The sequence below is a fragment of the Oncorhynchus keta genome, chromosome 10, assembly GCF_023373465.1.
Source record: "Oncorhynchus keta strain PuntledgeMale-10-30-2019 chromosome 10, Oket_V2, whole genome shotgun sequence".
Taxonomy (NCBI): Eukaryota; Metazoa; Chordata; class Actinopteri; order Salmoniformes; family Salmonidae; genus Oncorhynchus; species Oncorhynchus keta.
In genome coordinates, this window is record NC_068430.1 from 60,678,451 (window position 1) to 60,696,163 (window position 17,713).

At 41.8% G+C, this 17,713-nt stretch overlaps 1 protein-coding gene across 1 annotated transcript in view; it reads right to left on the reverse strand.

The window, feature by feature from the left end:
* The window catches only part of kcnh1b (potassium voltage-gated channel, subfamily H (eag-related), member 1b), a 62,308-nt gene extending 46,502 nt beyond the window's left edge, over nucleotides 1-15,806 (reverse strand). Inside the window, exons 1-8 of the mRNA XM_035778886.2 lie at nucleotides 14,318-15,806; nucleotides 11,292-11,415; nucleotides 10,087-10,193; nucleotides 9,838-9,966; nucleotides 9,239-9,357; nucleotides 7,536-7,703; nucleotides 7,064-7,288; nucleotides 3,451-3,880 (exon numbers count right to left, since the gene is read on the reverse strand). Coding sequence (XP_035634779.1) covers nucleotides 3,451-3,880; nucleotides 7,064-7,288; nucleotides 7,536-7,703; nucleotides 9,239-9,357; nucleotides 9,838-9,966; nucleotides 10,087-10,193; nucleotides 11,292-11,415; nucleotides 14,318-14,390 — 1,375 coding nt within the window. The 5' untranslated portion in view covers nucleotides 14,391-15,806. The remainder of the gene's footprint in view (nucleotides 1-3,450; nucleotides 3,881-7,063; nucleotides 7,289-7,535; nucleotides 7,704-9,238; nucleotides 9,358-9,837; nucleotides 9,967-10,086; nucleotides 10,194-11,291; nucleotides 11,416-14,317) is intronic.
* Nucleotides 15,807-17,713: the final 1,907 nt, after the last annotated feature.

Here is a 17,713-nt window from a genome sequence, read left to right on the forward strand (position 1 = left end):
AAACCTTTGACTGGAACTGTATATGAAGTGAATTTTCTCATTTTAGTCAATTCCTCTTTTGAGAACATTTCCATAATGTATTCTATTCGAGGATTACAACTGCTATGTTGAATTTGTGTTCAAACAAGTCATCATTACTGGCCCAAAAAAAGAGAACATGACTTTATCAACTCGAAAAGGAGAAGTATTAGCTAACTCTCAGCTTACATCAAATGGCAGAGCTATTTCCTGTTTAAAGACCTGAGCAGAAATCCTAAAAGCAGACTTATTAAAGCAGTTTAAATTCACAAAAAGACTACCACTGCTACTATATTTTAAGAAGAAGCTATTGCATCAAAGTACAGGCCAGTACATCCACCTGTAGATAAGAAAACATCAGTGTACCCCCCCCCCCCTTTGCCCTCAGAACAGCCTAAATTCGTTGGGGCATGGAACCGAATGCTGGCCCATTTTGACGTCAATGCCTCCAACAGTTGTGTGAAGTTTGCTGGATGTCCTTTGGGTGGTGGACCATTCTTGATACACACGGGAAACTGTTGAGCATGAAAAACCCAGCAGTGTTGCAGTTCTTGACACGAACCGGTGCACCTGGCACCTACTACCATACCCCGTTCAAATTCCACCCAAAAAACACATTTTGGTATTTGTTTAATTAGTCCATTGTTCATATAGTACCAAAATGTTTTGCTTATCAGCAATCAGGTTTTCAAAATGTGTAACTTTTAAAGTACAGAAATCACCCCTGTATGATGCATTTTCCTTTAAATACTTTGTCTTACCCATTCACCCGCTGAATGGCACACATACACAATCCATGTCTCATGGCTTTAAAATCCTCCTTTCACCTGTCTCCTCTCCTTCATCTCCACTGATTGAAGTGGATTTAACATCAATAAGGGATCATAGCTTTTCCCTGGATCGCCTGGTCTGTCTGTCGTGGAAAGAGCAGGTGTTCTTAATGTTTACTCTGTGTAAATAATCAGTTAACAAGCCGTGTGGGAGAGAGAGAAGCGGGAGAAGAGCGTTGGCGTGCGTATGAGGACACAGAAGGGTATGACACGGCTGGCTGCACTGAGACAAGACCACCGTGACAGCCAGGAACAACCGCCGTGTCATAAGCTCTGGACACCGCCAAAATGCAACGGGTTGAGCGGATCTCTGTGTTTTATGGCGACAGTTTACACAATTGTTGGGGTTTACCCTGGGGGTCAGGTGTGGGGCTACACCAATTCCACGATTACTGTATATATGTGATAACCTTTGTATGCTTGCAATGAGTAATGATGGAAAAGTACTGGGTAAATGGAGCTGTACCTCTTTTGTTCCCAGGCTGAGAACTGCCTGCACCTTCTGATAGTCACACAGGCTCAAGGCCGAGATAGTCTAGACATGTTTTTCTCATCTTAGATACTTTGTATCTAATCCAATGCAACAATGTTAAGGTATGATTGACGGTAGGTTGTATAAAGAGTGTTGTCTCCTGTTTCACCACACTGATCTTTACTATAGACTACTGAGATATTCTGTATGTGAATCTATATCTGCAATTGCATTTTATTACTAAAAGTTTTATACCAAGGTTCCTGTGTCTGTGTCATCTATCTGGAAGACTGATTGTTAAAGGAAACTTACATCACCCCATGCAAAGGATCCCCCAACACAATTATGACTGCTCAAACACACATACAGGAAATACACTACACACTCCCTCACAAACAGACCAAGACACAAACGAAATCCCACCCATAACACACACACACACACACACACACACACACACACACACACACACACACACACACACACACACACACACACACACACACACACACACACACACTGGCAGGCGACTCAACTGGCAACATATTGCATGACTAAGCTTCTGTCCAGCTTCCAGGCTGTGGGTGGCAGACTGTCTTCCCACCACTGAGGAATAGCAGCATGACCCCCCCATGCCCCCCTGTCACTCTCGCTTCCATTGTCACCTGCCACCCTGCATCACTGTCATCCCTGGGCAGTGCCAGTCTCTCCCCGAGGTGCTGAGCAAACCTCTGTATACTCCCCCTCATCTGCTGCTGCAACACAAACACAACAATGCTGTGTGATGTGAAAAAAATCCCAAAACCGCTTCACTTAGTTATTCAGGTTGTACCATGTATGTTATAATTTAACTACATAACATTGCGTGGTTGTTTTTTACTCAAATTGATTTCCTGAGCTGGATAACTTTCCCCCCCAAATTTCAACAACCCTTACAGTGTACAGTATGTATTAAAATATTGAAGCTAATAAAATGAGGGTCTGTTGGTTGGAGAGTGACGCTTCGAACATCAGGCTTGTGGTTTTGATTCACACTCAGAAATTGATACCAAGTCACAAGTCAGTATGGATCATAATGTATACTAAATGGTCAGCAATGCATTCCGGGGTGGAATAGTAGTTGAAAGGTGCAGATCACGCTTACCTCATTATTTCGCAACTGTGTTACATCACAGGGATGTTGAATTTTACTGGTCTATCCATAGTCATGTGAAACAAACTTTTTATACTGGCAAACTTCAAGCATGACACTAGCATGCAAACTGATGATGCCTGCCACAGTTTTCCCAGTCCAATTACATTTTATGTCTATTTCCAGGTAGACAATGACGATAATAAGAACTTTTTTTTTTTCATTTCTGCAATCCATCACATTCCTCAATCTTGAGGCCTGCGTTGCAATTGAGAATGCAATTTAAAATCACAACAGGGTTTTATGAAAAGCTAATGCAATATCCCACAATAGGACCCGGGACAAAACTGTGTCAATCGCATCTCCAGTAGAAGGAGTAATCCTGTAACCATGGGCACGCGATGAATCACTCATTTGCCAGCTCAAAATGGATGAAAGGAAAATCCCCTTTAGATATGTACAATCTTCACAGCACAAAATTAAACAAATTGGCTTGTTCATAATAAACCTTAAGCCCCATGTGAAATTAGTCACCTGTGTCTTTTCGGGAACTGATTAGAACCGTCACAATGTTCATAAATGCTTCAGTCAAGCATTTATCTGTAATAACTGGATGGTACATTTAGCTGTGATTGAGCTGTATAGTAAGTGCATTAAACAGCATGCTATCTTCTACTGAATTCATCAAGGATTCAGAGACATACTGGCCTGTTAACAATACTTCTCCCTGAAGAAGCAAGGGAAACATCTGGCATGGTATTTCTTAATGAAACGTCAATTGTGTTGTATTTTTCATAAAGATAATTCGGCAGTCAGAGGAGGCTGGTGGGCGGAGATATAATCATAATGGCTGGAATCGGTGACAAGGTATCAAACATGGTTTTGATGAGGATCTATTTATTCCATTCCAGCCATTACAATGAGCCCGTCCTCCTATGTCTCCACCTACCAACCTCCTTTGACGACAGTAAAAGTTAATGGGTAGGGTTCTTACTCACATCCGATCATCATCATTGCCACAGCGAAGAGCTTTTCTCCGTCGGTGGTGGGGGCGATGTTGCCGAAGCCGATGCTGGTCAGGCTGGTCATGGTGAAGTAGAGGGAAGTGATGTAGACTGAGTCCTTGCTAGGCCCGCCCTCCCACCTCCCAGAGCCACTGGCGTTGAAGCGGTACGGCGTCCCCACCGATTCGCTCAATATGTAGAGCCAACTGTCCATCCTCACACTGTTGGTGTTCTCGTCGATGACCTCGTAGTCGCCGATGCTGTACCAGATGCAGGCCAACCAGTGGGCAGCCAGGCCAAAGACGCACACCAGCAGGACCAGAACAGCGGCCCCATACTCAATGTAGTGGTCCAGTTTACGGGCCACCCGGCCCAAGCGGAGCAGACGGACCACTTTGAGGGAGCTGAAGAGACTGCTGATGCCCTGATGGGTAGAAAAGAAGAGGGGCATGGTTAGGCTAAGAGAGAGAATGAAAAGTAGAGCTTTACTAACATGCCAATTATCCATTGTTCATGGTTCTAACTATTTTACTAACTGTTCATTCATTGATTAAAGATAAACTGGAAGGGTCCCAACAGTGAACCCTGTGGAACTCAACTCCCTAAAGCACTGTACAGTATATCCTGCATATGGATTTGGTACCATGGTGCAGTTCCCTGTTGTGATAATGATAATGAATACAATGCCATTATCTATCAAATAAAATAATAGCTGGAGGGTATGTTTTACAACATGCTACTTCTACAAAACATAACTTTGCTACAGAAGCTTGATTAGTGAAGAATTCCACACTGACATGTGACAGAATAACGGTTATTTGGGTCCTGGACCAACCTCTGGAAAGTACAATATCGGAATGAATTTAGCCAGGGGTTACTTTTGTTTTCATAGATGGGTACGGAGCAGGCACCCACAATTAATGTTCCAGGATCTTACTCCGATAACGGTATGTGAATGAGTACTAGGGAGGACAGGTTTCTGAACCATTTGGAGATTTAATTCCAGAATTTGAATGAGTCCCTAGTATGTGGCTTTATCAAAAATCCCATTACCCTCTTCTGCATGTTCAATTTGAATCAAGCTCTTGGTGTCTTCAAACGTCAAAATGTGATGTGATGTCAAACTAACTGCTCATCAAATCTAGATTCCCTAAAACATTTAAGACTTAGTGTGGCATACTGTACAGAGAGGCTGAGATGCAAAATGCATGGGCCTGACGCTTCCCGAAAGGGTGAATCTACATTTAGTACTTAAGACAAACATAATGCAGTGCGGTTTATGTAAGCTCACTAGCCTCTGCTCACGTTTGCCTCGAGCAATTTTCAGTTCACCAGGGACACATTCATAATGCAATTACGTTCAACGACAATAAACACATCTCCTCAATGAAAGGGAGAGAGGAAGCTCTGCTTCGTTCTAAGCTGGGAAAAAAACAAAAAAGCTCAAATGTGTCCCTGTGGCAACTTGAATGTCTCCCTACAATTGTCATTGGATACAAACAAGGCCACTGTGCTGAAAGCCGTCACTTCAGAGGAGCAGAACGGTTGCTTGCTGCACCGTGCTTATATATGAGGCACAGCACCGACTGAAAAGGAAGGATAACTGGCATTGACAAGTGCAGCAGAGGCACATGCAGCGCCCATAGGCTTTGTGGGGGTGCTATAATCTTTCGGCACACCACCCTTCGCACAACAACAGGCAGACAACACAACAGTACATAACACTCGAGATGTGGAGAGGAAAAATGGTGGTTTCTGCACTTTTGTTTTGGTTCTAAGTTACAATGCCCAAAGTTTAAGGCCAAAAGCAGTGTTTTGACTTGTTAGCAAAGCTATAATTGGATACTATGTTTGTTGTTTGACCTTTGAAGCACTTTTTTATTCATTATTTAAATGTAATATTGACCTTTATCTGTGCCTTCTGTAGTACAGAGTTATTTTTATGCTGATAATACTGTACTTGGGCGTAGGTTAGAATGGTATCACTTGCAGCATCTATTGATTGCTTTAAGGTTATCAAGACTAGCGCGTGAATCAAGACGATCTGGGCCATCCTACAAAGGCCTCTGTGTCAAGTTTGCTTCCAGTGTGTTTTACTACAGAATGTCTGGTAGAGGCATCAGAAAAATGTGCTGTTACCAGCCTCCAATTCCTGTGTTCTTTTTTAACATGTTAGAAGGATCTTCTCTGACTTTTCAGCCTCTATTCACAGTATTCCCCAGCAACCTTGTTGTCTGATGGTGTTTAAATCTTTGACTATCTGGCAACTCTAAGGCAACCATTAGGCAACTGCAGGGGAGGACATTTCTACTGCTGAGAAGTTGTATTAGAGTACCATTCAGAAAGTGGAGTCATCCACATCATTGTTTTGAACCAAAACATGCACATTTCTGGTGTTATTCAGTCATATCTATTTTCTGTTTCAATTTGATATGACTCAGCTGGCTGTGGGTAGGACTGTATTGTAGAGTGATTAATGGTGAACACAGAGGTTATAGGTATACTCAGCAATATGACATCATACACAGTGGGGCCACTTCCTGCTTACGGGGATTAAAAACAGGATTCAAAGTAATAGTACGTTTTTACAGTCTGGGATTTCAACTGACAATGGGTAAAAAAAAAAGCCTCGGCAAAAATAACTGTCAGAAATCTGTGATCTGTGATTATTTGAATCCAGGCCCTATAGTCAAGAAGCCATTTCTAAAGAATCTGGTAGTATCACAGAGCATTTAGTCCCATTATCGCTCGAAAGCTTGGCCAACACCAGCAGTCCCTATGGATGGGCGTGAAAACCCTAGAGACATTTCAAGTCACAAATAATTCAAACGGACTCAAAATGACTCTCCCTATGTGACCTTTCATCAGTGCAGATGAAGATTCCCAGCACTGAAGCGACACTTGAAGTCTGCTGTAAATTAAGATTAACGCTTGAGTTAACTTATCTGAGGAGAGGCGCTTCGCTTCAGTAAACCGAGCTTGAGGTTGTGTTGTTGAACCAAAACCCAAACTGTTTCTAGTAATATCTAACAATTTCACAACATATACCCAATACACACAAATCTAAGTAAAGGAATGATGAATTAAGAACATGTAAAATATATGACGAGCAATGTCATAGCGGCATAGACTAAGATACAGTAGAATAGAATACAGTATATACATATATGTATTACGCTACAACGATGTGGTGAGCTTTCCAAGAGCCAACGATGTGGTGAGCTTTCCAAGAGCCAACGATGTGGTGAGCTTTCCAAGAGCCAACGATGTGGTGAGCTTTCCAAGAGCCAACGATGTGGTGAGCTTTCCAAGAGCCAACGATGTGGTGAGCTTTCCAAGAGCCAACGATGTGGTGAGCTTTCCAAGAGCCAACGATGGGATGAGATTTCCAAGAGCCAACGATGTGGTGAGCTTTCCAAGAGCCAACGATGTGGTGAGCTTTCCAAGAGCCAACGATGTGGTGAGCTTTCCAAGAGCTAACGATGTGGTGAGCTTTCCAGATCCATAAAACAATGTGTGTGTCTGTCTGTGTGTCTGTCTGTGTGTCTTCATCCATATCCATCCATCCACAAACACACAGACTCCAGTTAACAAACAAACCACTGACCTCGTCAACGTTCTCGAAGGCGTTGATGACATCGTACGGCAGGCAGGAGAGCAGGTCGATGACGAACCACGTTTTGACGTAGTTCATTCGGATCAGTTTGGGGTCCGAGATGACCTCTCCGGCTGGCCCCACAAACGTGGTATGGAAGTTGAGCACGATGTCCACCAGAAAGATGACATCCACGATGCTGTCCACCACCAGCCAGGTGACGTTGTTCTGCTTGGTCTGGAGGATTAGAGTAGAGAATCTTTATTACTTAAGTAGTAGAGAATGAATATAAGTTATCCCTGAGTGGCAATTTACAGCTGGTACATAAGTCAATAAAAGTACACAAAAACAGAGTAAAAAAATAAATAAACAGTTTGCTAAGGTTCGGTTTGGAGTTTAGAGTAAGGGTTAAGGTTAGGGTAAGGGTTAGGGTAAGGGTTAAGGTAAGGGTTAGGGAAAGTGAGTAGTTGAATGGAGTTTAGACCTTGAATGAGACGTTGTAGGGCACCATGATGGCTGTGTAGAAGGTCAGGATGAGGATGACCCAGTCCCAGGTGGTCTTGAAGGCGCAGTAGTGGAGGATGATGTGGGGAGGAGTTTTAGGCGTCTCCTGCTTGTATTGCGGGAGGATGTCTGAGCCCAGCTGGAGGACCTAAGTTTGGTTAAGAAACGGTTGGTAACGAGTCATGAATGAGTCAATGTTTTGGCAGCTAGCTACCTTTAATAGCCTGGTGGAACCAACCATCGCTGAGTAGAATGGTGACCGCGATCAGGCTGGTTCCACCAGGCTGACACTGAATTGGACCAGTGTGTAATTTGTTTCTTCTGCTATTCACCATTCCAGGTGTGCATTTTTACTTAGTGTACACAAAAAATATGACAACATTTTAGTTTGTTATGACAGTGGCTCTTATTGTATGAGAGCGCTAACTTTGACATAACACTCATAATATAAAATAGTAAGTCATGGCAATATAATGACCACATTCTGTCATCTTTTGGACCACAGAAAGACAGTTTAGTGTTGCCTTGATTTAATCTCTTGGTATCTCTTGGATAGTGTGACATATCTCTCTATCCCAATCAATATAACATACAAAATAAGAGTGGAATTCCTCTCTCCCTCACATATTTTTTTAAATAAATTGATGGAACTTTCCAGGATCAACAAATAAACAAATGGTAGTCATTTTGTTTTACCTAAACTAGCAATCACATCTTCCCATTAGTAAACAGAGCACCTTATCTGACCATCTAAACACAATTAGCTTTTCCACCATTTTTCAAGAAACAGGATGTTGCTAGAAGATGGTGGTGGTAAGACATCTTGGACTAGTCCCAGAAGATGTCAGAGGAGATATCTACCCAAACAGTCAGTCCCCTTGGGATATCAGAGGACTAGAGGCTTTATTTCTAGCCTTCGCGATTTTCAGAGGACTAAGGACTATTCAATCAAACCAGCATTGCAGTATGGCATATACACTGTAGACAGAAGCATAGACGGCTCCATTATTCAGAGTAAATAGAGTGTACAGTAATAATCAAGTCTGTAAACAAGTCAAACATTGCTAAGGCAGATTTAATTTAATCCTGCTCTTGTCGACATCACGGTCCTTTCATGCACTGATTATAAGTTAGTGCACTGATTGTAAGTCACTCCGAATGAGAGAGTCTGCTAAATGAGTAATGTAAATGTACATTTAGGTTACACAACTCCACAGCGAAGGTCATAGGACAGGGTTCCCCAATGGGCTGCCCACGGGACAAATTCTTTGTCAAATACTATATCTGTTTCAGCTTCTTGCGGTCAATTTGCAGTGTACAAATTATTTATAATTATGTTCCTGCCCTCCGACCATGCGCTCAAACCCACAGCTGAATGTAATTGGGGACTTCTGCCATAAGGGTTTATGTTCAGGACTATATATAGAGTGATCCTTCATATTAGAGTTGTGTCTGTCTGCAGAGTTACAGTTGCCCAGGTGGCCAAGGGCTTGCGGTCAACTGCTTGGGAACTGAAAGACGCACTTAATTTATCTCAGAAGTAGCGAGTGAGTTTGGGGACAGGATTAGGCATTTCATCTGAGGCTAAACACAAGCGGGCTTGGAAATATGAGACGGTTGCTCCTTCCAGAAACACTTAGGCGGATGAGTGCTTATTAACAGGGACAGAGGCACACACTCTACCTCAGCCAGACGAGAGTGCTTGTGGACGTTCTCGCCCTTGTGGACGGTGGGCGCCAGCTGCTGCAACACTCCCCGGCTGCTGGTCAGAGCCCGTGTGAGTCGAGCGAATTTACCCCATCCTGAATGACAGAGTCAAAGAAATGTGGAACACCAAATCAACCCATATCCACTCCCTTTAGCCTTGAAATCAAGACGGAATCATGCTGCATTTCAACAAATGTGACACAGAGCTAAATTCAGTCTGAATTTGGCATATCTATAAATCTGTAAATCTTAAAAGATTTGATAGGTGTACTCAGTATTGCAGAAATGCTTCATAGTTTATTAGATGGCAAATGCAACTATTACCACATGCGTATACCTATCCATCTCTTTCAGTGGTTGATTCGGAATTCTGAGAAAGTCCAACATTACTGGCTCAAATTATCAGACAAAAATGGAAGTCGTAATGTGAAATGCTGCACTGTGGTATTTCTCTCAATAATGTCAGCAACCCAAATTTGCAGCTCTCCAAAACCAATTGTATCTACTATCCTTAGCTTGATCCTGTCCTCATTAGAATCTTCCTTAGATTGTCTCAAATTCAGTGTCACGCCAACCTTTCACAGAGTCATCCTCAATGGGCTGTTTGAATGCAGTGATGTCACTGAAGGTGCACAGAAACAACACCACCTTGTCCTGCTCATTCCTGATAGGAGCGATCTTAACAAAGAACCACACCGGCATCCCTGTAGGAAACACAAAATCACGTCATGATATCTGTTCATATTCTAATGTGTCTCATAAGTAATTGATGTAGCAATTACATTCGACACGATTCAATCAACAGAGAGCAAAGAAACACTTACGATTCTTCTTATACATGAGGATTTCGAACGAATTCATCTCATAATTCTCAAAGGTCTGTTGCACTTTCTCACCCGTCTCCTTGTCTGTGAGCTCCCCATACATGAAACTGAAAAGGGCATTGTTGGTGCTAATTCACATACAACACAAATAAAACTGGATAATACATTCGGATTCTTGAAACTAATTATCCAAGCTACAAAGGCCTCACGAAAAACATTGCGGCGCACAAATATCATGGTTAAGCCATCTGCATAAGCACTGTTCACAGCGAATGTCATGTTGAATTGACAGAAATACAAAGTATGTGTGCTACTTCAGAGGCACATTTGAATTCCTTAGTGCCTATAGCGTTTTCTCCCATTCCAAAACACTTGACTGCTGTAGACTGAAATAACCTGAATTTGCATGGAACAAACATAATATATAATATATGCCATTTAGCAGACACTTTTATCCAAAGCGACTTACGGTCATGTGTGCATACATTCTACGTATGGGTGGTCCCGGGGATCGAACCCACTACCCTGGCGTTACAAGCGCCATGCTCTACCAACTGAGCTACAGAAGAACATGGTCAACTTATGTCTTATTTGTATTGGAGTAACAATATGATTACTAATGTATAGAATGTACTGTATGTTTATACGTTTATGGGCCAGTCTCCCGAACCCAGATTAAGCCTATTCCTGGAATAAAAATCCCTTTTATTATATATTTTCCATTGAGTATGCCTTTAAATTGGGCAATCTGCAGTTCAGGCAATAAAGCGGGCACCCTGCCATTGTTTTTGGTTAACAAGCTATGGGATGGGGCTTAGAGTGGTATTAAATTATTGTTTTTACCATGTTTTGAGGCTATACAGTGTTTGTTTACAATAACAATCTTTACAAACAAAGGAGTAAAAAAAGCTTTTATTTTGGGTTCTGATGGGGTATGCCATTTGAAAAGCTAATGAGGCATCTTCAAGAAGGTTATATTCAAGAATGGGTATATATTATCATTTAAATCTAAAAACGGATGTAGCAAATACAGATTGCCCCTTTAAATCCAGGTGTAGGTTTAATCTGGGTCCAGGAAACCAGCCCGATATGTTTATATGTTCATGTAGATATACTGTATTTATACTCTACTGTATAGTATTGCTGTCAGTGAAACAAAATGCTGACCCACAAAATCAGTGGTGCCATAATGCAGTCATAAGTACCTGCAGGTGCTACTTTTCTGCATGACCTCAGCACGGTGGTAACCGGAGAGCTTGCAGAAGCCGTCGTTGCTGTACACAATGGGCCAGTCCACAATCTGGGCATTGCCCAGAACAAAGTTGGTATCTGCCCAGGGAGGGAAAACAACATGAAACCTGGTTCAGAAAGAACTGATAGAAACTACTACAGCACTATTAACTGTCTGGTAACTCATTATTTGACTTGGAAGTTATAAGGTAACTGGATGTAGGCCTACGTGTCTTTATTTCATGAAATCATTATTGTACTTTTACATTTAAATTGAAAACATGGCTCAAATCTATCCAAAGCTATACAAATCAAATCAAATTGTATTTGTCACATATACATGGTTAGCAGATGTTAGTGCGAGTGTAGCGAAATGCACATAAGTTATCTGTGGTTCATCGTGTGTAAGGTAACAGTTGATGATAGTTTTTTTTTTATTACGAATATGTTGTTGTTAGAATTATATATTATTGGATGTAATGTATTGGTATTTTGTATTGTTTTCGTGAGTATGTGTATTGTGGCTGTGTAACTGCCCTTACTTACCTGCCCTGGGACCATGGGTTCAAATGAGCTTTTGGCTAACCGGGTATATTTACATAGATGTTGCATTATTGTAATATTGATGTTGATGGTGTTTCGTACCTTATATTATAAAAATAAATATATCAAAATAAATGTTTAATCAAAATTGGTAGACAGGTAACAAGTTAGAGTTAGGTAAAACCAAGTATTACTGTAATGCTGAGCATTACGGCATATTGTTGAGTAATAACTTACCATCTACCGTACATATATTTTTTATCTAGATAAATATCAAGCAGACAAATTAGCGCACTGTAAAATAAAGTGCAACCCAAAACACGACTGAGGACACAGCTATTACAATTGTGAGGTATTTTAGTACATTTGAAGCATACTTAATATACTACCATACTTCTAAATATGTACTGCCAACTATAGTATGTGAATGTAGAATTTATTGGACATGAAATACATGTCGAACTCCACTATAGAAGCAGGTGAAAGGAAGCATCTGAAGCGTTGCCATGATGATATACAGCATATTGGCAAAGATGTTTTACTTGTTGTGGAAATTGAATCCGAGGCTACTGCAACAAGGTTGAGAGAAGAGGGAAAATGTGACAGTGAAAAATCCAACACTTTCACTGTTGTCTTACCAAGGATAGTTCTGTTATGGCTAGAGCCCGGCCGATATGACTAATACATCATCTGCCAATATTATCGGTCAATATTAACCTGATTATTTCATACTTTTTCATTTACAGAAATCTACTACATCAAACCAGTTGGATCTTAGACAGTGTTTAAAGGGGTTACGATACAACACCACAAATCCCTCTTGTGTAGTATTGGACAGATTCAGTATTGGACAAATTCAGGCGCCGGTATCCATTGTACCACAACTTTAAGCCTGGTAAATGGGGTCTTGTCTGTTTCAGTGCAACCTGACTAACATTACCATTGGCTGAGGCAGTGGTGCCAATCATTATAACATTGTCTATCATTGGCTCGGTAGGCAGTGATACAGCGGTAGCAGTGACCTCAGAAGGTGCTGTGTTTAATCGGCAGGCGTCACTTGTAAGACTACATTCATTACAGTGTCATTAAATGACCCAGTTCTAGGTTATGAGCCAGCACATTTCAAGCAGCTGGGTGTTTTACCCTTCGACCTTTGCTGCCCCATTCCGAAAAACTCTGAGCAAACTATGAGCGGGGACTACCCCATTTGTGAAGTGGTCTTGGTACCATTATACATAACCTATGTGTCTATAATGGGGTGGGGGTAGAGAGAACATAAGATGTTTTCCTCTCTTGTCTTGCACGCTCAGGGGATGGATGTTTCAAGTGTTTCAGATCAGGAGTGCTGATCTAGGATCAGGTCCACCCTGTCATCTTATTCATTGTGATCTAAAAGGCAATAAACGCTGATCCTAAATCCCCCATTACAGTATACTTAATCTCGCTCTTATCTTAAGAAAATATGTATTCTTTATACATATTGACAACACAGCCCGACATGAGACCATCCAGAGACCATCACGGACATTGGGTATGTCAAACATAATGTTTCACAAGACTGACAAAGCCTTGAAAACATGGGGAGTAAGTAGGGAAACTGGAGGGAGTTTATCTACTAGAGAATATTCCACATAGGATAGTATTAGGAATGAAAACTGGGAAAGCAAGTGCAGGGAATATTTGAGGGTGAAGCTATTCACCATATGTGATTAAAAGAAAAATGGGTCTACAGAACACAAACAAGTCTATGGCGGGGGATTTGGGGAAGAACATAAAGGGGACATGACACTACTTTAAAACATTGTTTATACCTGTCTGTCTATGTGATAATGTCCAAACTGAAAAATTCAAAAGAAAAGTGGTTAAAGCAAGAGGCAAAAAACAGTGTTAAAAACAGATAAATTAATTAACCAAAACAAAAGCTCCCGTGGCAAGCATGTCACTTTCTGAATAAATCAACGGATTAATTTTGCCCAACAAGTCTGGGTGCCTCCACAAACCAACAAATTCTAGACTATCTGAAAAACACTTGTAATTTGGGTTTAAAACATGAATCTAATAAGTATGTCAAGAGGAAAATGTTAATCTACTATTTTAGTTATTTAATGCGCAAATCGTGTGAAATACAGTGGATGTTTTGGTTTATTTTTAGGTGCAGTAAAGGTGACTGGTAAGGAATACCAATGGTAGACAGCTATTCATTCGAGTTGTTTGTTGTAAAGACAACATCCATTAAATGCAATTAGTTAGAATTGTTTAATCATTATTTTCATAGCATGCTGGCTGTATAAATGTATAAATCAAATAGGCTAATCAAAAATGTTTAAAAACGGTGTCAATTGACGGTTAGTTGTCCTGGGAGTTTGGCTATAATTAAATGCATGTTTTTCAATGATTGGCCAATAGGCTATTATCCACAGTGTGTCTTCCTACAAAATAAAAACGAACACATTCCTACCATTGGATCGTCGGACGATGTTCTCGAGAAAAGTGTTTTGTGGGGCCACAAGTCCTCGACGTCCACCTGCCATTCCGCCTTGTCATTCAACGTCGGTAAGAAGAGAACGCTTTTCGAGTGAAAGGATGTCTGAAGTATCCGTAGGACGATACAGCTGCTCAAATCTCCGCTCTGCTGCTTTCATGGTCCCTGTTCTGCTTAGATATGATGAGCGGAAGAATCGCTCACCTCATGCTGTTCGACGGCACGTTCCGTGGCTGTGCTCCCTCTGTTGAAGACGGGATGTATGCAGAGAGCGCATCACCTGTCTCTCGTCTGACATCTTTGCACATGGGTACCCTCACCCCCACAGACCCTCACCCCACAATCCTGCGTTTAGGCTATGAAGCACAGGTTAGGCCTTCACCTGGAACCCAAAAATTGAAAACGGACTGGAAATTCGTTTTTTTTTTGCGCAGTGGAAAAGAACACAGCTATAGCTTGCACTTCACACTGGTTGGTTGTGCGTCCTCCTCTCCTTTTTTTGATGCATGAACATGGGTGTATAGGCCACTGTGGGGAATTCGAGGAGGTAGCCCGTATTCAGAAGTGCAAGGACTGGCATCCCAAGGACGCCACACATTTGGACACAACACACACACAGAGACAGAGGGAACAGGGTTGGGTAGGTTAGGCTCCTTTCTAAATTTAATGTATTAGTTACTAGTTACCTGTCCAGAATATCAATCAGTGACAACTTTTGGATTACACCAAACTCAGTAACTAATCTGATTATTTTCAGTTACTCTTGGATTACTTTCCCTCTAAATGAACACTCCACCCAAAAACTCTTGGTATTTGTTTTATTAGTCCATTGTTGATATAGGCCCAAAATGTTTTGCATCATACCAGCTGTATTTCTGTATTTTGAAAGTTATAGATCTTGAAAACTTGATTGCTGATATGCAAACAATTTTGGGACTATATGAGCAATGTACTAATGAAACAAATACCAAAAAAGTTTTAGAAGAAGACAAAAAGGATCCATCAAACTCATTTGGTATGTCATCATAGTGGTCGCTGACTTGTGGTCAGACTTGCTCAGGTGGAACAAGCTTAAAAACGTTTTCCAGTACTGCCTTGAATGTCATTGAGACAACAAGGGTGTTAGTGCCCCCCCCCCACAAACATCCTTTCTGAATTTAAAAGTACTTCCTGAATTTAAAAAGTATATGTAATCTAATTACAATATTTTTTTGCTGGTAACATATAATCAGTTACTCACAGAGAGATAGGATAGTTTCAGATAGTCCTATTGGTTTCCCCGAGTTCAATATGGCACCATCTATTATCTCATTCTATAGAGCTTATTCAGATTGAAGAGAGTTGTAGCATAGTGACGAAATTATATAAATGATGTTATGTGACAAAAGACCCCTGATCTTGGGTAAACAGTTTATCTTTATGTAATTGTACTATGTCTGCACCCTTATGGCAATGGTGGTATAGTGCACTTTTTTATTTTTATTTTTTTATTTCACCTTTATTTAACCAGGTAGGCTAGTTGAGAACAAGTTCTCATTTGCAACTGCGACCTGGCCAAGATAAAGCATAGCAGTGTGAACAGACAACACAGAGTTACACATGGAGTAAACAATTAGCAAGTCAATAACACAGTAGAAAAAAATGGGCAGTCTATATACAATGTGTGCAAAAGGCATGAGGAGGTAGGCGAATAATACAATTTTGCAGATTAACACTGGAGTGATAAATGATCAGATGGGCATGTACAGGTAGAGATATTGGTGTGCAAAAGAGCAGAAAAGTAAATAAATAAAAACAGTATAAAAACAGTATGGGAATGAGGTAGGTGAAAAAGGGTGAGCTATTTACCTATAGACTATGTACAGCTGCAGCGATCGGTTAGCTGCTCGGATAGCTGATGTTTGAAGTTGGTGAGGGAGATAAAAGTCTCCAACTTCAGCGATTTTGCAATTCGTTCCAGTCACAGGCAGCAGAGTACTGGAACGAAAGGCGGCCAAATGAGGTGTTGGCTTTAGGGATGATCAGTGAGATACACCTGCTGGAGCGCGTGCTACGGATGGGTGTTGCCATCGTGACCAGTGAACTGAGATAAGGCGGAGCTTTACCTAGCATGGACTTGTAAATGACCTGAGCCAGTGGGTCTGGCGACGAATATGTAGTGAGGGCCAGCCGACTAGAGCATACAAGTCGCAGTGGTGGGTGGTATAAGGTGCTTTAGTGACAAAACGGATGGCACTGTGATAGACTGCATCCAGTTTGCTGAGTAGAGTGTTGGAAGCCATTTTGTAGATGACATCGCCGAAGTCGAGGATCGGTAGGATAGTCAGTTTTACTAGGTAAGCTTGGCAGCGTGAGTGAAGGAGGCTTTGTTGCGGAATAGAAAGCCGACTCTGGATTTGATTTTTGATTGGAGATGTTTGATGAGTCTGGAAGGAGAGTTTGCAGTCTAGCCATACACCTAGGTACTTATAGATGTCCACGTATTCAAGGTTGGAACCATCCAGGGTGGTGATGCTAGTCGGGCATGCGGGTGCAGGCAGCGATCGGTTGAAAAGCATGCATTTGGTTTTACTCGCGTTTAAGAGCAGTTGGAGGCCACGGAAGGAGTGCTGTATGGCATTGAAGCTCGTTTGGAGGTTTGATAGCACAGTGTCCAATGACGGGCCGAAAGTATATAGAATGGTGTCGTCTGCGTAGAGGTGGATCAGGGAATCGCCCGCAGCAAGAGCAACATCATTGATATATACAGAGAAAAGAGTCGGCCCGAGAATTGAACCCTGTGGCACCCCCATAGAGACTGCCAGAGGACCGGACAGCATGCCCTCTGATTTGACACACTGAACTCTGTCTGCAAAGTAATTGGTGAACCAGGCAAGGCAGTCATCCGAAAAACCGAGGCTGTTGAGTCTGCCGATAAGAATTTGGTGATTGACAGAGTCGAAAGCCTTGGCGAGGTCGATGAAGACGGCTGCACAGTACTGTCTTTTATCGATGGCGGTTATGATATCATTTAGTACCTTGAGTGTGGCTGAGGTGCACCCGTGACCGGCTCGGAAACCAGATTGCACAGCGGAGAAGGTACGGTGGGATTCGAGATGGTCAGTGACCTGTTTGTTGACTTGGCTTTCGAAGACCTTAGATAGGCAGGGCAGGATGGATATAGGTCTATAGCAGTTTGGGTCCAGGGTGTCTCCTCCTTTGAAGAGGGGGATGACTGCGGCAGCTTTCAATCCTTGGGGATCTCAGACGATATGAAAGAGAGGTTGAACAGGCTGGTAATAGGGGTTGCGACAATGGCGGCAGATAGTTTCAGAAATAGCGGGTCCAGATTGTCAAGCCCAGCTGATTTGTACGGGTCCAGGTTTTGCAGCT